General features: G+C 54.5%; 1 protein-coding gene across 1 annotated transcript; it reads right to left on the bottom strand.

Moving 5' to 3' along the window:
* Positions 1–261: 261 nt before the first annotated feature.
* On the bottom strand, positions 262–21,177 carry LOC127473988 (protocadherin gamma-B2-like). Its single transcript, XM_051794274.1, is given in 5 exon segments — positions 262–283; positions 333–2,275; positions 4,253–4,271; positions 4,477–4,598; positions 18,721–21,177. Coding segments are annotated over 5 exon segments (4,563 nt in total).
* Positions 21,178–21,206: the final 29 nt, after the last annotated feature.

The raw sequence follows: 21,206 nt of genomic DNA on the forward strand, positions 1-21,206 counted from the left end.
GCACCTCGCCGCTGTGCAGCCCCACGCGGAACAGCCCCGGCTCCGTCGCCTTGGCCAGCTCGTACGACAGCCACGCGTTCTGACCCGCGTCCGCGTCCACCGCCACCACCTTGGCCACCAGCGCGCCGGCCTCGCTCGACCGCGCCGCCAGCTCCACGCCCGCCCACCCCGAGCCCGACGCCCCCGCCGCCGGCGGGTACAGCACCTGCGGCGCGTTGTCGTTCTCGTCCACGATCACCAGCCGCACCGACACGTTGCTGCTCAGCGCCGGCGAGCCGCCGTCCTCCGCCCAGACCCACAGCCCCACCTCGCGCACCTCCTCGTAATCGAACGAGCGCAGCGCGTACAGCGCGCCCGTCTCCGCCTGCACCGACACGTACGACGACAGCGCCGAGCCCCGCACACCACCCTCCCCCAGCCGGTACCGCACGCGCGCGTTCTCCCCCCAGTCCGAGTCCGTCGCCCGCACCCGCAGCACCAGCGCGCCCGCCACGTTGTTCTCCGACAGCCGAGCGCTGTAGCGCTCCTGCAAGAACACCGGCGCGTTGTCGTTCACGTCCAGCACCCGCACACACAGCACCCTGCTGCTCTGCAGCGACGGACGACCGCCGTCGGCCGCCCGCACCGTCACGTTGTACTCCCACTCCTGCTCCCGGTCCAGCTCTCTCGATGTCACCACGCGGTAGTAATTATCGATTGACTTCTCCAGTCGGAACGGGACACCCCCGTCGAGGGAGCAGCGCACCTCGCCATTGGCCTCCGAGTCCCGGTCCTGCACGTGCAGCAGGGCCACCACTGTCCCCGATGGGGCATCCTCCGAGATCTCTCTCACAGCCGACGATACTGTCAGTTCGGGCGTGTTGTCATTGACATCTGTCACAGTGATCACGATTTTCGCCGTGTCGGAGAGCTCTCCTCCGTCCCGTGCCTGCACCTCCAGTTCATGGGAGGAGATTTCCTCGAAATCCAAGTCGTTCTTGACAGTTATTTTTCCGGACTCAGAGTCCAGATAAAGAAGTTCCGAAGCCCGATCTGAAATTTTATGGAAACTATATTTCACATGCCCGTTCGGCCCCTCGTCGGCGTCGGTGGCTGTGACGGTGACGAGGGTGGAGCCCACGGGCACGTCCTCCGGCACACGCACCGTGTACTCCGCCTGGCTGAACACGGGCGCGTTGTCGTTCGCGTCCAGCACCGTCACGCGGATCCGCGCCGTGCCCGTCCGGGACGGCTCGCCGCCGTCGCTCGCCCTCAGCACCAGCTCGTGGAACGCCGCCTCCTCCCGGTCCAGCGCCTTCGCCAGCACCAGCTCGGGACGCTGATCCCCGCCGGGGCCCGTCTGCACGGCCAGCGAGAAGTGCTCGTCGCCGCTCAGCTCGTAGCTCTGCAGGGAATTCTGTCCAGAGTCGGGGTCATGAGCCTCGGCCAGGGAAAACCGCGACCCCGGGGCTGTCGTCTCGCTCAATCTCAGGTCTTTTTCTGCCTCTCGGAAGCTCGGGGCGTTGTCATTAATGTCCGTGATTTCTACTTCAATTGGGTAAACCTTCATTTCCCCCTCCACTATCAGCTCACAGCGCAGCACGCATTTCTCCACCAGCCGGCAAAGCTGCTCTCTGTCGATCCTCTCGGCCGTCATTAAATGTCCCGTCTTCCCGTGCAGAGTAAAATACTGTGTCCTACCTCTGTCTGTGATGCGAACACCACGGTCTGGGAGCGCCGGCAGCTGCAGTCCCAGGTCTTTGGCCACGTCGCCCACGAACGAGCCCTTGGGCATCTCCTCGGGCACCGAGTAGCGCAGCTGCCCCCACGCCGCCTCCCAGGCCGCCAGCAGGACGCCCCACAGCAGCACTCGCTGCCGCCGGCCCCAGCGCCTCCCTGCCGCGCACATCTCCGCCGCGCTAGCGTCGATCCAGCTCCCGCTCCGATTCCGGCTCTCGGCCTCTGCCGCCCGCCTCCGCTTCGCTGGAGCTCGCCTCCGCACCAGGGAAACGTTTGCAAACCCCTCGGCTGCCGAGACACCGAGTGAGAGACCGATCGAGCCGGGCCGCAGCGGGCGGGGCTGCAGCGCTCCGACCTTCCTCTCGCTCCTCTCGGTCAACAGCGGCGCCCGCAGCCTCCTCCCGGCACTGCACGCACCGAGCGCCAACGAGCTCTGCCTGCCGTGCCTCGCCCACGGGCTGATCGCAGGGGCTGGACAGTCGCCACGGAGACATCGGGCCCCGTGCAGCGGCCACTCGCTGCCTGGCCTTTTCTCCCTACGATCTCTTCTTTCATCCTAGAGTTACCCACAGCCGAGAGGAAAACAGAGTCCTCTCTTTGGGACTGGTATTTCTATCACACTGAAAAAATCAGTTGCTAAGATCATTATATCTCATGTAAAATACTTTTATCAGTTTTGGTGTGTGTAATATTTTACGGCCTATCCTATTATTAAAAAAAAACATACTGGCATAAGGGACAGCAAATTAATAGAGGCTACGAGATGCCACACGGGATAATCAGACACACCGACCGCTCCTGGAGAAGCAGAGCTCATTAAACCAAGTGGCAGGAGCTTCGCTTTAATTTTTTTTCGGTTTATACGGAACACAGTCTAAGTTAAATTAACTACTCCAGCACCACTGACTGAGATAAGACATTTAAAGGTGGAAGAAGTTGGGGTCGATCCACTGAACCCCGAAACCCGAACAGCTCCGGAGGAGGTGGTTTGTTCCATCACCTGCCAGGGGCTCTGTTATTGCTCCCTATAAGACTTCCCTTTGAGCACCGTACAGGGGGGTCCCCTACTGCTCGGATTCATTCTCTCCCAACTCCCCCCGGTTTCAGGCTATAGGTCACTTCGCACTGATTGTTCTACAACTGACCATGAGGCAGGAAGCAGCTGCAGTGAACAACGCCAGAATCCTCTGCTTGTCTCCCCGCAAATCACAGGGCAAAGAGCAAGAAGAAAAACAAGTATGTCTGCCTCGGCTCCTGTTCCTATTCTCTGTCTCACTCTAACAAAATCTATGGTGATTGCAGACGGGTAATAGTTTTCTTTACACTTAGTTAATTCGATAGTTTTAAAGACGTGGAAAAGGCTTTGTTTTCCTCAGAAGTCACTGTGTAAATGCTTGTTGGTTTTAGGAAAGTATTCCCCTAATCACTCAATCTTCATTTTGGTTCGAAAACTTTTAAACAAAATAGTGGAGCAGAGAAGGACAAGAAAAATTTAGCTGGACATCTGAAATATGGGCTATTTTTAAAGGTACAAACCCACTTTATTCGAGTGTATAATGTCTGTCATTTTGCATACTCCCTTGTCATTTTCGATATGTGTAAAGGCCTCTCCTGGTAAAGCAGGCAGATAAAACAACTATTGCAAAAAGAGTCTGAAAGACCTAAATCCTCGGTTTAGTGTTCCGCGATCCACACGATCTACCAGGTCCAAGCACCTCTCTTTGGGACGAAAGGATCAAGTAAATGACAGGCTCTGAAACACAAAACTAGATGTGGGGTTTGCGTGGCTTTAGTTTTTTTTTTTTTTGGGGGGGGGGTGTTCTTTCAGTTTGGTTTGGGGTTGAGGGTTTTTTTTGTTTGTCTGATTTTGAGATCTCACTTAACATCTTCACCAGAAAAGGATGGGGAAGAAAAAAAAAAAGAAAGAGAGAGAAAACTGCAGAGAGAAACTATGCCCGGAATAAGTAACCAGTCCCGCCAGGGCTAGCATTTCTAAAAAAACCTTATCCCAAAACATGGTCGACACTCCTTCCATGAGGGAGGAACAACCTATAAACACCTTTCATGTTGAAAACACGCACATTTCAGGGGGAAAACCCCCAAACCAATAAACAAGAAAAAAACCAAAACATCAAATCCCTTTTTGACCTCTGTCACGCGGAATCAGCGAATCCCCTTCTGCAGAGAAAGAATCCGTGTTCACCTTTGAACTGAGAAACAACTGTACAAAAAAAAAACCGTGAAAAATTACGCTTGGATAAAATTTATCCGTCCACTTCATGCTGCCCTTTTGCAGCAGCATTCGCTCAAAACATAAGAGAACACAGGACAACTTGGAAAACACCACTAAAAATCGGTTTTGAGTTAAACAAGCAGTACTTATTCAGCCCTTCTGGTGCTACCGTATGTGAAGCAGGCTTCTCTCAAACCATGGGGGAACAAACGGAAGAGGATTAGGGAAAGCATGTAACTTCTTAATTTATAGAGCCAGACGCACGTTACATTTTGGAGTGAATACTGAAAGAGTACTGACCAGGTGCAGGTATATCAATCTAGGGGAAAAGCGATCAGAAGGAGAAATCTCAAACACCAAGCATTCAGCTCATTTTCTAACCACGCAAGACCACGGATATACTGCGTTCACAGGTAATCACTCATAGGAGCTGTAATCAAAATCTATCAAGTGAAACCGGAGCTCTGAGCCCTGAAGACCCAAACGCCACGGTTGGCAGCCTGTCGAGAGTGGAAAGGGGATACCGCGTTTCTTCCTTCCTTCTTTCACGGATCAGCAAAACCCAAGCACACAATTCATAGGAAAGAAGGAAAAAAAGGAAGCCTGTTAAGAAAGGCTCAAGGGGAACAGCGTGAGATTTACTGACCTGCGGTGCGTCAGGTTCGACAAGCGGTTGTTCCACGACGGCACTGCTGCTCGGACTCGGCTTCTCGCAGGGCTCCCCGGCCACAAGCTCCTCCCCGGGCACGATGGGCAGCGGCGGCGGCGGCCAAGCGGCCTCGGGGTTGGCGCGGGGCGGTGCAGCCACGCACAGGTTGTAGGAGTAGGGCAAGGTGCCCTCGCAGAAGTCGGTCGGGAAGGCGGCGCCGGCCAGCGACAAGCGCTGCGCGCCCAGGCAGCGCAGCACGGCGGGCGGCCCGGCCCGCCGCAGCCGCGCCAGCACGGCCAGCGCCACGCTCAGCACCAACAGCGCCGACAGCAGCGCCAGCGCCAGCACCAGCCAGAACTGCAGCTCGCCCGCTTCCTCGGCGCCCGCCGCCCGCTCGCTCAGCTCCGGCAGCGCCTCCTGCAAGCTCTCGGCCAGCACCACGTGCAGCGTGGCCGTGGCCGACAGCGCCGGCTCCCCGTGGTCCTTCACCACGGCCACCAGGCGCTGCTTGGCCGCGTCCCTCTCCGACACGGCCCGCGCCGTGCGCACCTCGCCGCTCTGCAGCCCCACGCGGAACAGCGCCGGCTCCGACGCCTGCACCAGCTCGTACGACAGCCACGCGTTGCGCCCCGCGTCCGCGTCCACCGCCACCACCTTGCCCACCAGGTACCCGGACGACGCCGAACGCGGCACCACCTCGAAAGCCGAACCCACCGAGCCCGGCGCCGCTCCCGACGCCGCCGGCGGGGGCGGGTAGAGCACCCGCGGCGCGTTGTCGTTCTGGTCGAGCACGAACACGCGCACCGTGGCCGTCGAGCTGCGCGCCGGCGACCCGCCGTCCTGCGCCCGCACGGCCACCGTGAACTCGCGGCACTGCTCGTAGTCCAACGAGCGCTGCGCGTACACCGCGCCGCTCCGCGCCTCCACCGACACCGGCGGCGCCGCGCCCAACGCGCCCGCGCTGCCGCCCGACAGCCAGTAGCTCACGCGCCCGTTCGCGCCCAAGTCCAAGTCCCGAGCGACAACGCGCAACACCAGCGCGCCCACCGGGTTGTTCTCCCGCACGTACGCGCTGTACGACGCCTCCTCGAACACCGGCGCGTTGTCGTTCACGTCCGACACCTCCAGCACCAGCTCCGTGCTGCTCCACAGCGCCGGCCTGCCCCGGTCCCGGGCCACCACCGTCACGCGGTGCTCGGACGCCTGCTCGCGGTCGAGCGCGCTCGCCGTCACCACCTTGTATGAGCCGCCCGACGACGCCACGATCGACAGCGGCGCCTCTCCCGACAGCTCGCACGACACCTCACCGTTCTCGCCGGAGTCGGGATCGTTCACTTTCAGCAGGGCAATCACGGTCCCTGCAGGTGCGTCTTCGGGCACGGGACTCGACACGGACAGAATGGTGATCTCGGGTGCGTTGTCGTTCACGTCCAGCACCTCCACCTCCACCTTGCAGTGTGCCACCAGACCGCCACCGTCCCTCGCCTCCACAGGCAAGCTGAACGCTCGCGTGTTCTCGAAGTCCAGAGGCTCCTGCAGTGTGATTTTCCCGCTCTCCCTATCCACTACGAATTTCTGAAGCACTTTGGTCGGCATTTTGCCGAAATGATACGTGATATGAGCGTTGGTGCCGGCGTCGGCATCTGTGGCTGACACTTTCAGTACCTCCGAACCCGGCAATGCGTCCTCCCGGAGGCTCGTGCTGTACCGGTCCTGCGAGAATACGGGTGGGTTGTCGTTGGCGTCTGTCACGTTGATCCGAACCTCAACAGTCCCAGTTCTCATGGGCTCCCCGCCATCCACTGCCGTCAGTATCAGCTCAAAAGAGCTCTGCTTCTCCCGGTCCAACATTTTCTCCAGCACTAATTCAGGCTGCTTGCTTCCGTCCGGGCTCTCCTTCAAGGCCAGACTGAAGGACGGGTTGCTGGTGAGCCGGTAAGTCAGCAGCGAGTTGCTTCCCACGTCCTCGTCGTGGGCCATCTCCAGAGGAAAACGAGCAGCAGGAAGCGTCCATTCACCGATCTCGAGGTCCAGAGCAGCCTTGCTGAAGGACGGGGAATGGTCATTCACGTCTTCAACGGCCACCTCGATATGGAAGACGTTGAGCGGGTTGTCCACCAGCGCCTCGAAGCTGACCGAGCAGGACAACGACTCGCCGCACAGCTCCTCCCGGTCCAGCCTCTCGCTCACGTACAGGTTCCCGTTTGTCTCGCTCACCGTGAAGTATTGCTTGTCCGCGCTGAGCCGCAGCTTGCGCGCCGGCAGCTCGTCGGCGCTGAGCCCCAGGTCCCGGGCCAGCGGCCCCACCAGCGAGCCTCTGGGCAGCTCCTCGGCCATGGAGTAGCGGAGCCGCTCCGCCGCCGCCCGCCAGCACAGCCCCAGCAGCACAGCGCCCAGCACCAGCGCTCGCCCGCCGGACGGCCCGCCGCTCGCCCTCCGCCCGCCCGACATTGCCCACAGCGCTCGCTCGCCAAGCTCGCCAGGCTCCTGCCGCCGCCCCGCCTCCCTCGCAGCCGCTCTGCGCAGCCACAGCAGCGCCCGACAAAGCGCCCCCAGCCCGCCGCCGCCTCCAACTCGCACGCCTCTGCTGCCTGCGCCGCCTCTCGCCTCTGCTGCCCGTGCCGCTGCCGCTCTGGCCCGCACTGCCCGCCCGAGCCAGCAGCCTGCGGGGACAGCACGCACAGGCGGCGGCGGCCGCGGCTCCAGCAACGCTCGGCGGCGGCCCAACAGCGGCACCCGGAGGCGCCGACACAACACTGCAGCCGCCTGCTAGCCGAGCATTAATACTGCTTTGATGCTCCGAGTTTTTAGGGTAAAGCTCTTCTTAGGGAAAAGTCCCATCATCTGGTCAGCCCATCTGTGGTCAGCATGATCAGCTGAATTCTTTTCAAAGATTTCTGAGAATTTATACACAAACCCAAAACCTCTTTCTGACCTCATCAAGGCAAGGGACTTCTGTGCTGTCATTTGCAGCAGCTTTGCCAAAGCTTTGCATTAAGAACTGATCCCCAGAGCACCTGAAGGATCACTGAGGTCTCAAGACGCAAGTTAAGCAAGCTGCACTGATTTCAAAGAGCTAAGAGGTCTCTGTCAACTGGACTAAAGTAATTTATCAAGCTTCCAATCTTTTTTGTATCAGAACAACAAAAATCCTTGACACCTACTAAACCAAAGAAGACAAATCAAACACTTCCCACTGTCCCACGTGTGGCTGCTTATTCACCGCTGTGACACATCCAGCCATGTGCAATGTAGGAAATCACACAGAGAGGCACAGTCGTGTAGTCCTCACAGACACAAGAATATTGCCCAGGTAGGTAAGATTGGCCAGCAGCACTGTACACTCTGTACAATGTTCCAGAGCTTGCCAGAGGGGAATCAGAGGGAACTGCTGCTATGCACTAATGCTCCTTGATCTTGTTTAATGCTTGTTACCCACTTGGAGTCAGGAAGGGGTAAGGCTGTGTGCAAGTGCCCTCCACAAAGTCCTTCTTGCAAAGCAGAAGCTCAGATCTCTCATTCATTTCTGGTTATTAATAAACAAATCCAAAACTGTGACTGAGCCCTCTGAGGGAAATACTGGATTCCTGGAATGTACAGCTGCTTTGCCAAATCTCTGCCTTGAAAAATAACTTCCCAGAGCACATAGAGGTCAGAAAGGTCTGAATACACAAGTAGGGTGCTAAAGTTTTACTTTGGACTATATAGTAGGGGAGTTCATCTCTCATCAGTTCTTGTGAATTTTACTGCTTTGTAGCTTGATCATCTCTTATGATTATGAAGCTGTAAGTGTAAATACTTTATGAAAGGACTGTATCTGAATACAAGGACTTAGGAAAGACTAGATTTTATCTTCTATTTCATTTTCTTTGCACCTATCATCCTTTTTTCCTCCTATGGTTCTCAAGGAAATTCAGTATTTGCTGCAAAATACTCAGCTACAAATGTGAAAGAACGGTCTGCATGTGGAAAACATGAATCATGACCCTCCAGGAAACAAATCCCTAATGGAGATCAAGGACAGAAACTGTAATTACTACTTTGATGAAGTAATTACTACTTTGTCAAACAGTTACAGGGACATAGAGGTGGAGAAAGGAGGTTTCACACAGGAATTATAAGCCATTTAATCTATACATCGTCATTCCAAACTCTCCTGAACATCTTGTAGGTGTGCTTCTGACAGTCATGATTGGCAAAAACATCTCATGAGAGGATAATGCATCATGATCATACCTAGAATGGAAATATATTTGCCTGCTCACCATCATTCTGAGAAGAAAGATAAGCATTCAAAAGCACAGGAATAATAACCAGACAGACTAGAAAAGGAGTTGTCATCCAACAGAGATGGGTCATTGAGCTATTCCCTCAAAAAAATCTCTTTCCCTCTTTTATCACACACACAGTTGCACAAAGATGCAATTTTTTCTACTGTCACATGTAAATATATTCACCCATAACGACATTAAAAGACAAATGTACCCCCCTCACATGTATTTTCCTTCCACATCTGCAGTAACACGAGCCAGAGGCACTAACACATAATGAAGTACTCAACAGAACTCATCAATTTTTCTACTATGCAGCCTGTTCATGGCCCACAAAACTGAAGCTGCATGTTTAAAGGATTTATAGTTGGTCTGTTTCTCAAACCATGTGTTCTGAGAAGGTAGGACAGATTCTGTTTTACCTTCCGTTTCTTCTTTTTTTCAACTCACACAGAAAGTTTTAGGTGGCTACAGTAAACATTTGCTACAAAACAACTCACAAATTCAAATGCAAAAGCACTTCCCAGAAATGGGGGAAACAAACCTTCCAGGAAATGAAGGCCTGAAAGACTGTTACTACAACTGTGAAGAAATTCTACATTACGATATGACAGGTGTATATAATTTGAACAAAGGTGGTTTCCCGCAGGAATTATCAGCTGTGCTACCCATAAATCATCCTTCTAGATGCAGAGTTATTGTACAAATGCTCTATTATCAGAGGACTGCTGTTGTGTTTCAGGATAGGGAAATCAAGATCACAAACAAAATGGCACAGGCCTTGGCATCAGGCACGAAATCAAACCATTGCTCAGCCAAAACCACATTGGCCCACCTGATTTCCTGGTTCAGCCTCTCACCCTCCTTGCTCTGCATTCACAGCCTTTAGGTGCACCATGGACAAATCCAGCTATTGGTCATGTATTGGCCACAGATGAAAAAGCATTTCATTTGGTGATGTCTTATGAAAACAGAAGTATATCAAAGTATTTGTTTTGGCAACTGCAAACCTTGAAAGTATGTATGGATGAAATCCAGTATTTGGGACTCAGTAATTACAGCCCTGCAGGGTTTCTACCCTCACATATACATTGACATCTCCCTAGACCTTCACTTGTAAATAGGAGATAGAAGAGGAATGGCAAAAATACTGTCATTAAATATGAAATAAACAATGAGAAATAGCTGCAGCAAGAACCCAGAGGAATCATGCCTGGAGCAAATGAATCCATCCTACTAATGCTAACATTTCTGCAGCAGTCTTCCTCCAAAAGCTGGGAGGAAAGACCTATTCTTTATGTAGAACAAACCTTAATTTCTCAATTCATGGAATCACACACACGTGTTTCCTTCGGGACTTCCATTATCAAAACAACAATAACCAACAGCTCTCTCTTTAATGCTATCAACCAGGGCCAAGTGCACCCCAATCAGGGAAAGTATTTACAAAGGAAAAAAATCTCACTGTAAATCAAAATTGTTTAGGTTCACAGTACCTAGCTTTGCCATTTTTCCTTGCAGCAGCTGAATCACCTGAAACTCTCCAGTGAGCCTAAATGTGGGATGAAAAAGCTAGTGCTGTGCCTCAATTCCTGCTCTGGATGAATAGGGTTTTATACTCTTCCTGCTTTCATTCCTTTATGGAGACATAGATCAGCACTTTCCATCCACACCACCCAGAGAAACCCAAAGGAAAGTGGACAGAATTTCAGAAAGGCTCCAAGACAATCGAGAACGAGCACAGGTTTATAGTCATGTGGCAAAACAGTGTCCACGAGTGGCTACTCTGTGCTGGTGCTGGGGCTCCCCTTCCCACAGGTGTCCCCACTGAAAGAGTCCTCTGCAAGCAAGAAGACCATCACCATTCTATATACACAGTTCACCTCCTTGTTGGAGACCTACCATTGCCTTTCAGGACGGGGAAAACAGGATCACAGCATGAATGCACAGGCCTTGCTACCAGACATAAAATCAAATAGTTGCCCAGCCAAAATCACGTTGACTCACCTGTTTTCCTGGTTCCAAGTCAGTCTGTAACCCTTCCTGATCTGCATTCACAGCCTTCAGATGGACAATATCCAACTATTCCTCACATATCAGCCACATGTTCTTTTAATTCAGTGCCATTTTATGGGAGCAGAAGTGCATCAAAGTCTTTGTCTTGTGTATTGGGTTTGAGTGGCAGGGGAACTACAAGGATGGTTGCGGTGAGAAGATGCCAGAAGGTAACCCTGTGTATGACAGAGCCAGTTTTGTCTGGCTCCAAGATGGACCCACCACTGAACCAGTCAGCCCTGGTGATAGTGCCTCTGTGGTGACATATTTAAGAAGGTTTGAGACCTGCTGCACAAAGGTAACCAGGAGAGATGAGTGAGAATATGCAAGAGAAACAGCTCTGCAAACACCAAGGTCAGTGAAGGAGGAGGTGCTCCAGGTGCCAGAGCAGACATTCCCCTGCAGCCCCTGATGAAGTCCATGCTGAGGCAGGTTGTCTCTCCGCAGCACATGGAGGTCTGTGGTGGAGCAGATCCCCACCTGCTTCCTGGGAAGGACCTCACACTGAAGCAGGTGGATGTGCCCTGAAGAAGGCTGTCCCTGTGGAGAGCTCACATTGTAGAAGGTTTTTGGAAGAACATGTGTCCCTGTGGAGAGGAGCCCGTGCAGCAGCAGGTCTGCTGGCAGGACCTGTGACCCCTGCAGGTCACCCATCCTGGAGCAGAGCATTCCTAAAGGACTACATCTGTGGAAAAGACCCCTTTTGGAGCAGATATTGAAGATCTGTGTCATGTGGGAAGGATTCAGACAGACAATATATTTAAGGACTGTCCAGCATGGGTAGGACCTTGTATTGGAGCAGGGGAAGAGCATGAGGAGGAAGGAGTGGTCATGATGAACTGACCCCAACCCCATTTCCAGCACCCCTGAACCTCCTGAGGGGAGAAGGTAGGAAATTGGGAGAGAAGTTGAGCCCATAGAGAAGAGAAGAATGGACGAAAGGTGTTTTTAAGATTTGGTTTTATTTCTCATTATCCTATTCTGATTTGATTGATAATAAATTGAACTAATTTTGTTGTTTCTCATTGTTCAGCTCTGACTTTTAACTGGCAATAGATTAAATTAATTTCCCCAATTTGAGGCCATTTTGCCCATGACAGTAACTGCTGAGTGATCCCCCCATCCTTATCTGGGTCCATGAGCCTTTCCATATATTTTCTCTCCATTTCCAGCAGCTTTGTAGGCACCTGGCAGCTCTCCAAGGTTAACCCATCACATCTTGGCAGCTGTCAGTCTCCAATTTATGGATAGAAACCACTTCACCAGCCTGATAATCTGTCAGTCTTTTACTATATTAATGCTTTCAGAACTACCATACAAAGAAGCCCAACTTTAGAAGTGAACAAAGAAACAAGACAATCATGGGAAACCTGCAAAAGTGTAAAAATCACATCTTAACATTTCAGATTGAGTCAATTGTAATAAATACACAGAAAAAGTAACTACTTGCTAATAAGTACACACAAGGCTCACACAGGAGCTCACACCACTGACTACAGCCATAGTTCCTCAAAGGAATTCCTTCGGATAATTAAAAAAAATTTAAAAAATTAAAAAAAAACCAAGGAAATGGATGAAAGCACATCTGTGGGCCTCATCTAAAAACTGGGGAAAACTGAGCTTTGAGACCCTCCTTTTAGCCATTACAAACTATACCACAGTGAACTCTTGCACGTGCCCTTTCTCTGTGCAGTCTGAACTCTTCACCTTGCCCAAATATCATACAATGAAGAGCTAAGTCTGCAGAGAGACATCAGTGAAAGAAGTGTGGTGCATACACATTTGCAGAGCCCAAAGACCACAGCACAGGTTCATTCTTCATATAATTTGAAGAAACATAAAAAGATCTAAAGGCCATAAGCAATATAGAGCTCAGGTATGGTCCTGGTCATTAAAGTGTCAGCTGAAAGACAGCAACATCCTTCTCCAGCACAAGGGCAACCCAGAAAATACATTACACTACCAAACTAATGCAAAGGTTACATTTATGCCTAATAACCACCATTCATAGGAATCATCATGCAACAAAAAAGCAAACTGATGAACACAAAACTAGGCCTGTCAAAATCTGAGTAGTGTAACAACAAAAAAAGACACCTTCTGACTCATGTTTGTAGGGCAGTAACAAAACACTTGCACTTGTCTCCACCAGCACCTCCTCACACACAGGACCCCCGAGACACTCCTCAAACCCGTGACAGATTGCACTAATCTTTATCACCTGCAGGTAAACTCTATCAAAAGAAAAGTTGCACAGACAGCTTCTCCTTACCTTGGACAATATTTGACTTTTCACCATGTCTATGTGACGAGCAAGAGCATTTCTGCACTGACATTTTAAGGAAAAAAGTGTCTGAAAGTCTTTCTCTTGACAGTTGTAAACATGAAAGGCACTTACTGGACAGTTGGGCAAATGGAATGCATGTGATCTTCCACACACCATCAGAGAAAATTCCTCACCTTTGGCTCATCACAACGAACAAGACAAGAATAAAACATGCATAATGAAAGAGGTGATGCAATATATTCTTAATAAAGGCAGTTAGGCTAGATAAGTAATTCGGGGATTTAGTAGGGAAAGAATAATCTGTCATCTCTTCACAAAGGCTCCATAATGGTATTTGTCATAAGTACATAACTATGCTGTTAGTGAAAAACAAACAAAAACTCCCCCCCCCAATTAAAATCCACAAAACCAAAACCAAAATTAAACAAACACAAACAAACAAACAAAGCCCAACAATACTCAAACCAGAACAGTAACCTACAGGGACACAGGACAAAATACCTAAAGCTCCCAAAACAGCTGGAATAACATGTCTTCTGGAAAAATATCTCTTCTGGGGCTCTCAAGGGTCTCTCATGCACAGCTCCCATGACTCACATCTCCAGCCACTCACAACTTGCATGGTACTCTTTGACACTCATAATTGCAAATCACATGTAATCAAAAGGTCAGTTACAGAGATAAATCACAGATAATATTAACTCTTCAGGAAGGGGAAATGCATATCTCTGCAAGGTTCAACATCACGGAAAGCATGAAGTAGATGTGCCTCATGTTACACTGGTATCAACTTAACAGCTACGCCCACTTAGAGATACAGGACAGGATACAAAGTACCCTCGCCTCTTCAGCATTCCACACCAGCCTCAGCGAGCAACAAACAATGAGGTCCTGTACGAACAAGGGGCAAGAGCACAGGAGTCTCCGTGTACGGGTCTGTGTCTCGTCATATCTTCGTGCACGAAGAATGACACAGAAAAGAAGAAATAAATGCGAACTATTAAGAAAGGAAAGGAAGGAAAATGAGGTAAAATGAACTCACCGGGAGAGGGGCGGTGTCGGCGTGCTGGGCACCGGCATGTTCCTGGTCTCCGAGCAGTGGCGCGGGCTCGTCGGGCGGCGGCCGGGCCGGCAGGGTGTCGCAGCAGCTGGCGGCCGAGAAGCGGAGGTGGCTCTTGCGCGAGTCGGCCGTGAGAGACACGTCGTGCGAGTAGGAGTGCAGGAAGGCGCGTACGCCGTCGATGCCCACGAAGTGCGTGGCCGGCACGCCGCGCAAGGCGCCGCTGCCCGCCGACAGCAGCTGCTGCTGCGAGCGCCGCCAGCGCCGCAGGCGCAGCGCCAGCAGCAGCAGCAGGAAGGCGAGGAAGAGGCACGACACGGCGGCCACGGCCAGCACCAGCCAGCGCGTCAGGCTGCCGCCCGCCTCGCCCGCCCCCGCCTCCGCCTCCGCCCGCGCCGCGCTGCCCAGCTCGGCCAGCAGCTCGGCCACGCTCTCGGCCAGCACCACGCTCAGCGTGGCCGTGGCCGACAGCGCCGGCCGCCCGTGGTCCTTCACCAGCACCACCAGGCTCTGGCGCGCCGCGTCGCGGGCCAGTGGCGAGCGCGCCGTGCGCACCTCGCCGCTGTGCAGCCCCACGCGGAACAGCCCCGGCTCCGTCGCCTTGGCCAGCTCGTACGACAGCCACGCGTTCTGACCCGCGTCCGCGTCCACCGCCACCACCTTGGCCACCAGCGCGCCGGCCTCGCTCGACCGCGCCGCCAGCTCCACGCCCGCCCACCCCGAGCCCGACGCCCCCGCCGCCGGCGGGTACAGCACCTGCGGCGCGTTGTCGTTCTCGTCCACGATCACCAGCCGCACCGACACGTTGCTGCTCAGCGCCGGCGAGCCGCCGTCCTCCGCCCAAACCCACAGCCCCACCTCGCGCACCTCCTCGTAATCGAACGAGCGCAGCGCGTACAGCGCGCCCGTCTCCGCCTGCACCGACACGTACGACGACAGCGCCGAGCCCCGCACACCACCCTCCCCCAGCCGGTACCGCACGCGCGCGTTCTCCCCCCAGTCCGAGTCCGTCGCCCGCACCCGCAGCACCAGCGCGCCCGCCGCGTTGTTCTCCCACAGCCGAGCGCTGTAGCGCTCCTGCAAGAACACCGGCGCGTTGTCGTTCACGTCCAGCACCCGCACACACAGCACCCTGCTGCTCTGCAACGACGGACGACCGCCGTCGGCCGCCCGCACCGTCACGTTGTACTCCGACTCCTGCTCCCGGTCCAGCTCTCTTGCTGTCATCACCCGGTAGTAGCCCTCCAAGGACTTCTCCAGGTGGAACGGGACGGCCTTGTCGAGAGAGCAGCGCACCTCGCCGTTGGCCCCGGAGTCTCGGTCCTGCACGTGCAATAGGGCCACCACCGTCCCTGGCGGGGCATCCTCCGAGATCTCGTTCAGAGCCGACCGCACGGAAATATTAGGCACGTTGTCATTGACATCTGTCACAGTGATCACGATTTTTGCCGTGTCGGAGAGCTCTCCTCCATCCCGTGCCTGCACCTCCAGTTCATGGGAGGAGATTTCCTCGAAATCCAAGTCGTTCTTGACAGTTATTTGTCCTGTCTCAGAGTCCAGATAAAGAAGTTCCGAAGCCCGATCTGAAATTTTGTGGAAACTATATTTCACTTGCCCGTTCGGCCCCTCGTCGGCGTCGGTGGCTGTGACGGTGACGAGGACGGAGCCCACGGGCACGTCCTCCGGCACACGCACCGTGTACTCCGCCTGGCTGAACACGGGCGCGTTGTCGTTCGCGTCCAGCACCGTCACGCGGATCCGCGCCGTGCCCGTCCGGGACGGCTCGCCGCCGTCGCTCGCCCTCAGCACCAGCTCGTGGAACGCCGCCTCCTCCCGGTCCAGCGCCTTCGCCAGCACCAGCTCGGGACGCTGATCCCCGCCGGGGCCCGTCTGCACGGCCAGCGAGAAGTGCTCGTCGCCGCTCAGCTCGTAGCTCTGCAGGGAATTCTGTCCCGAGTCCGGATCGTGAGCCTCGGCCAGGGAAAACCGCGACGCCGGGGCTGTCGTCTCGCTCAGTCTCAGGTCTTTTTCTGCTTCTCGGAAGCTGGGGGCGTTGTCGTTAATGTCCGTGATTTCCACTTCAATTGGGTAAACCTTCATTTCCCCCTCCACTATAAGCTCACAGCGCAGCACGCATTTCTCCACCAGCCGGCACAGTTGCTCTCTGTCGATCCTCTCGGCCGTCACTAAATGTCCCGTCTTGCCATGGAGAGCGAAATGCTGCCTCGTACCTTCCGTGACAACTCGGACACCGCGACCGCTGAGCGCCGGCATCTGCAGCCCCAGGTCTTTGGCCACGTCGCCCACGAACGAGCCCTTGGGCATCTCCTCGGGCACCGAGTAGCGCAGCTGCCCCCACGCCGCCTCCCAGGCCGCCAGCAGGACGCCCCACAGCAGCACTCGCTGCCGCCGGCCCCAGCGCCTCCCCGCCGCGCACATCTCCGCCGCCGCACCGCCGGCACCGCAACTGCGTCGAGAGCTCCCGCCGCCGCTCACCGATCGGGCTCTCGGGGCTGCTCCGGCTCGCCGCTCCCAACCGCTGCCGCCGGGCTCTCTGTGTCACTTCAGCACGGTTCCGTAGCGTGGGGACTGTCGCCAATCGCCCGGCCGCCGAGCCAGACACCCGGAGGCCGATCGAGCCGGGCCGCAGCGGGCGGGGCTGCAGCGCTCCGACCTTCCTCTCGCTCCTCTCGGTCAACAGCGGCGCCCGCAGCCTCCTCCCGGCACTGCACGCACTATGTATAGGTCCTATAGTTTTCTTAATACGACGTACCGAGTATTACGAGTCTTAATTCAGTAGCTCAAAAACAAAACTTTCACCGTAAGTATTTTTAGAAGTTATAATTAAATAACTGGTACAAGAGTAGCAAAAGAAAATGGGATCTGATGTACACAGTTTGACACACACCCCGCCTCCCGGAAAACCACAGGTATTAAGCTTATTTTGCTGGGCGTCTGGAACTTTGATTTTGAGTATCTTAGTTCATAATACCTAAATTAACTACTCCACCAACACTGACTGATACTGAGACCTCTAAAGCTGGAACAAAATATTGTCAACCCACTGAAACTGAGATGCAGACGACCCCAACTCCCTACAATTCCGGAGGAGATGAGTTGCTCACCCATCTGCCAGGCCCTCCGGGCTTTCTCCCCGGAAGACCTTTCCGAGGCCACGGTGCAGGAGGAGGCTCCCCTACTCCTGGAAATTCATATTCTCTCATCCCTGTGTTTCAGGCTGTCCATTACTTGATCACTCCTTTATAACTGTACCTACCACTACCCAAGATGCTGGAAAGCACCCGCAGTGAACCTGGACATATTATACATGTTTACATACAATCACGTCATTCTATAGGCCCAGGAAGAGGCTTTTCTTTCCTCAGAAATCAAGGTGTAAAGGATTGTTGCTTGTTAATTGTGCTAATTCTTGTATATTCACGTAGCTACAACATATATTCAACAAAATAATTTAGAACAGGGGGAAAAGAGAAGTACGGCTGCACAGCCTAAGTTGGGGTACCCTTGATAAATGTGCAAACTCAAGCGCCGACGTTGTCATTCGGCAAATCTCCTTCAAATTTAATGTAAATTTTTGGATTTTAGACGCCTACCCTTTTAAGCAGACAGATGTAACTGTTACTGAAAAAAAACCCCAAAACCAAAAACCCAAAAGCTAGGAGAACGAATTCTCTGTACAAGGTCCAAGCACTTACCTTTTTGTAAAGAGGATATGAAAAGAAAACAGGCTCTGAAACACAAATTACAACTTTTTCTTTCTTTTAAGACCTCATTCTTCATCTACAACGGTGTATGAAAGAAATATTTTAAAGAGTAAAAAAAACCCAAAAAACAACAAAACTAACAAGAAACCAGAAGTACCGACCACGACCAGGACGGAAAAATAAAGTCAGGAAAAGTTAAGACGTCCCGCTGCTGCAACCAATCCTGCAAAATATAGGTGACACTCTCTTCTTTCAGTTTGGATGGAGAACGTATCACTTTTACATTCATGAAGTACAGGAACTCTTTTGGGAGTCCAATACCGAAAAAGCATTAACTAAAAGGTTTGCAACGACCTATCAACGAGGTCCAAGAATTTCAGGACAAATGGGTCATTAAGGAAAAATCTCCGACAGATAACGTCAGTATGATTTCCATGGTTCTTACATGAGGAACAAGAGTATCTCCTTCCTCATAGTAACAAATCCCCTTCACCTTTTTTAGTTAAAATATTACATTCAACACATCCAGTTGCAATTCAACCTGTGACTAGTGAGACTCAAGAGATGTCACTGCCCAGTACTATTAGAGGATGGAGTGGCCCCGTTCCTTCACTCTGTGACGGAGACAGGGACCAGCACTCCCCATCCGCAACACGCCGGGAAACACAGAAGAAAAGACGACAATAGTTAGGAAGAGCTCGAAGAGAATGGACTGACTGACCTGCGGTGCGTCGGGGTCGACAAGCGGCTGTTCCACGACGGCGCTGCTGCTCGGGCTCGGCTTCTCGCAGGGCTCCCCGGCCACAAGCTCCTCCGCGGGCACGATGGGCAGCGGCGGCGGCGGCCAAGCGGCCTCGGGGTTGGCGCGGGGCGGCGCCGCCACGCACAGGTTGTAGGAGTAGGGCAAGGTGCCCTCGCAGAAGTCGGCCGGGAAGGCGGCGCCGGCCAGCGACAAGCGCTGCGCGCCCAGGCAGCGCAGCACGGCGGGCGGCCCGGCCCGCCGCAGCCGCGCCAGCACGGCCAGCGCCACGCTCAGCACCAACAGCGCCGACAGCAGCGCCAGCGCCAGCACCAGCCAGAACTGCAGCTCGCCCGCCGCCTCGGCGCCCGCCGCCCGCTCGCTCAGCTCCGGCAGCGCCTCCTGCAAGCTCTCGGCCAGCACCACGTGCAGCGTGGCCGTGGCCGACAGCGCCGGCTCCCCGTGGTCCTTCACCACGGCCACCAGGCGCTGCTTGGCCGCGTCCCTCTCCGACACGGCCCGCGCCGTGCGCACCTCGCCGCTCTGCAGCCCCACGCGGAACAGCGCCGGCTCCGACGCCTGCACCAGCTCGTACGACAGCCACGCGTTGCGCCCCGCGTCCGCGTCCACCGCCACCACCTTGCCCACCAGGTACCCGGACGACGCCGAACGCGGCACCACCTCGAAAGCCGAACCCACCGAGCCCGGGGCCGAGCCCGACGCCGCCGGCGGGGGCGGGTAGAGCACCCGCGGCGCGTTGTCGTTCTGGTCGAGCACGAACACGCGCACCGTGGCCGTCGAGCTGCGCGCCGGCGACCCGCCGTCCTGCGCCCGCACGGCCACCGTGAACTCGCGGCACTGCTCGTAGTCCAACGAGCGCTGCGCGTACACCGCGCCGCTCCGCGCCTCCACCGACACCGGCGGCGCCGCGCCCAACGCGCCCGCGCTGCCGCCCGACAGCCAGTAGCTCACGCGCCCGTTCGCGCCCAAGTCCAAGTCCCGAGCGACAACGCGCAACACCAGCGCGCCCACCGGGTTGTTCTCCCGCACGTACGCGCTGTACGACGCCTCCTCGAACACCGGCGCGTTGTCGTTCACGTCCGACACCTCCAGCACCAGCTCCGTGCTGCTCGACAGTGCCGGGCTGCCCCGGTCCCTCGCAGTGATGGTGACATTGTAAGTGGACACTGTTTCTCTGTCCAGGGTACTGGCTATTATTAGTTTATAGGTGTTCTCTGACGACATTTCTAATCTGAAAGGCAGATTTCCGTCCATGGTACAGCTCACTTCTCCATTTTCTCCCGAGTCTCTGTCACGAACATTGATCACAGCTACGACTGTGCTCGGGACTGAGTCTTCGGGTATCGGGTTCAAGATAGGCAGGATAGAAAGGGTTGGCACATTGTCATTTACGTCTGTAATGTCTATGTGTACTTTGGCTTGCGCAGTGAGTCCACCCCCATCCTTGCCTTCAACAGTCGCTTCATAATATTTCCCTTCTTCATAATCTAAGGGGCCTGTAACCTTCACATCCCCTGTCCTGGAGTCCAGAGAGAAGAGCTGGCGACCACTGTCTGCGATGTCACTGAAAGAGTAGGCTATTTCTGCATTTGTACCTTCGTCACTGTCAGTAGCTTTCACCTGAAAAGCTAAGGAGCCCTCTGGCAGGTTTTCCATCAGTCGAACCTTGTAGATCTCTTTGGTGAATACTGGTGGGTTGTCATTTGCGTCTGTCACGTTAATCTTAATCTGGGCTGTCCCGGATCGGACTGGATCCCCACCATCCAGCGCCGTCAGTATCAAATGGTGATTTCTCTGTTTTTCTCGGTCTAAGTTTTTTTACAGTACCAGTTCCGCGTGTTTCGTCCCATCAGGGCTCTCCCTCACTAAGAGGGAGAAGAGTGGATTGGGGGTAAGTTCGTACTTTTGTAAAGAGTTTGCCCCGATGTCGGGGTCTCTGCCACTGCCCAGTGTGAACCTGCTCCCAGGAGGCGTCGACTCGATGATTTCTATGGTAACAAATTCTTTGTTAAACCTCGGCGCGTTATCATTGATGTCCTGAATAGTAACGCTCACATGAAACATGTCGAAAGGGTTCTCCATGACTGCCTCCAAGCGGAGGACGCAGGGCGACACGGCCCCGCAGATGCCCTCTCGGTCTATCCTCTCGTTCACCCGCAGATTTGTATTGCCTTCCCCGAGAGTGAAGTACTGCTTTTCGTCACCAGCGACTATCCGCAGCTTGCGCGCCGGCAGCTCGTCGGCGCTGAGCCCCAGGTCCCGGGCCAGCGGCCCCACCAGCGAGCCTCTGGGCAGCTCCTCGGGGATGGAGTAGCGGAGCCGCTCCGCCGCCGCCCGCCAGCACAGCGGCAGGAGCACGGCCAGCAACGCCACCCGCCCGGCGGCTGCCCAGACCTGGGCTGCCGGTCTGACCTTCATTCTGCGGACGACTTTAGATTAGGCTTTCC

Source organism: Manacus candei, unplaced genomic scaffold (assembly GCF_025592945.1).
Source record: "Manacus candei isolate 608988 ecotype Guabito, Panama unplaced genomic scaffold, ASM2559294v1 h1tg000037l, whole genome shotgun sequence".
NCBI classification, from domain to species: Eukaryota; Metazoa; Chordata; class Aves; order Passeriformes; family Pipridae; genus Manacus; species Manacus candei.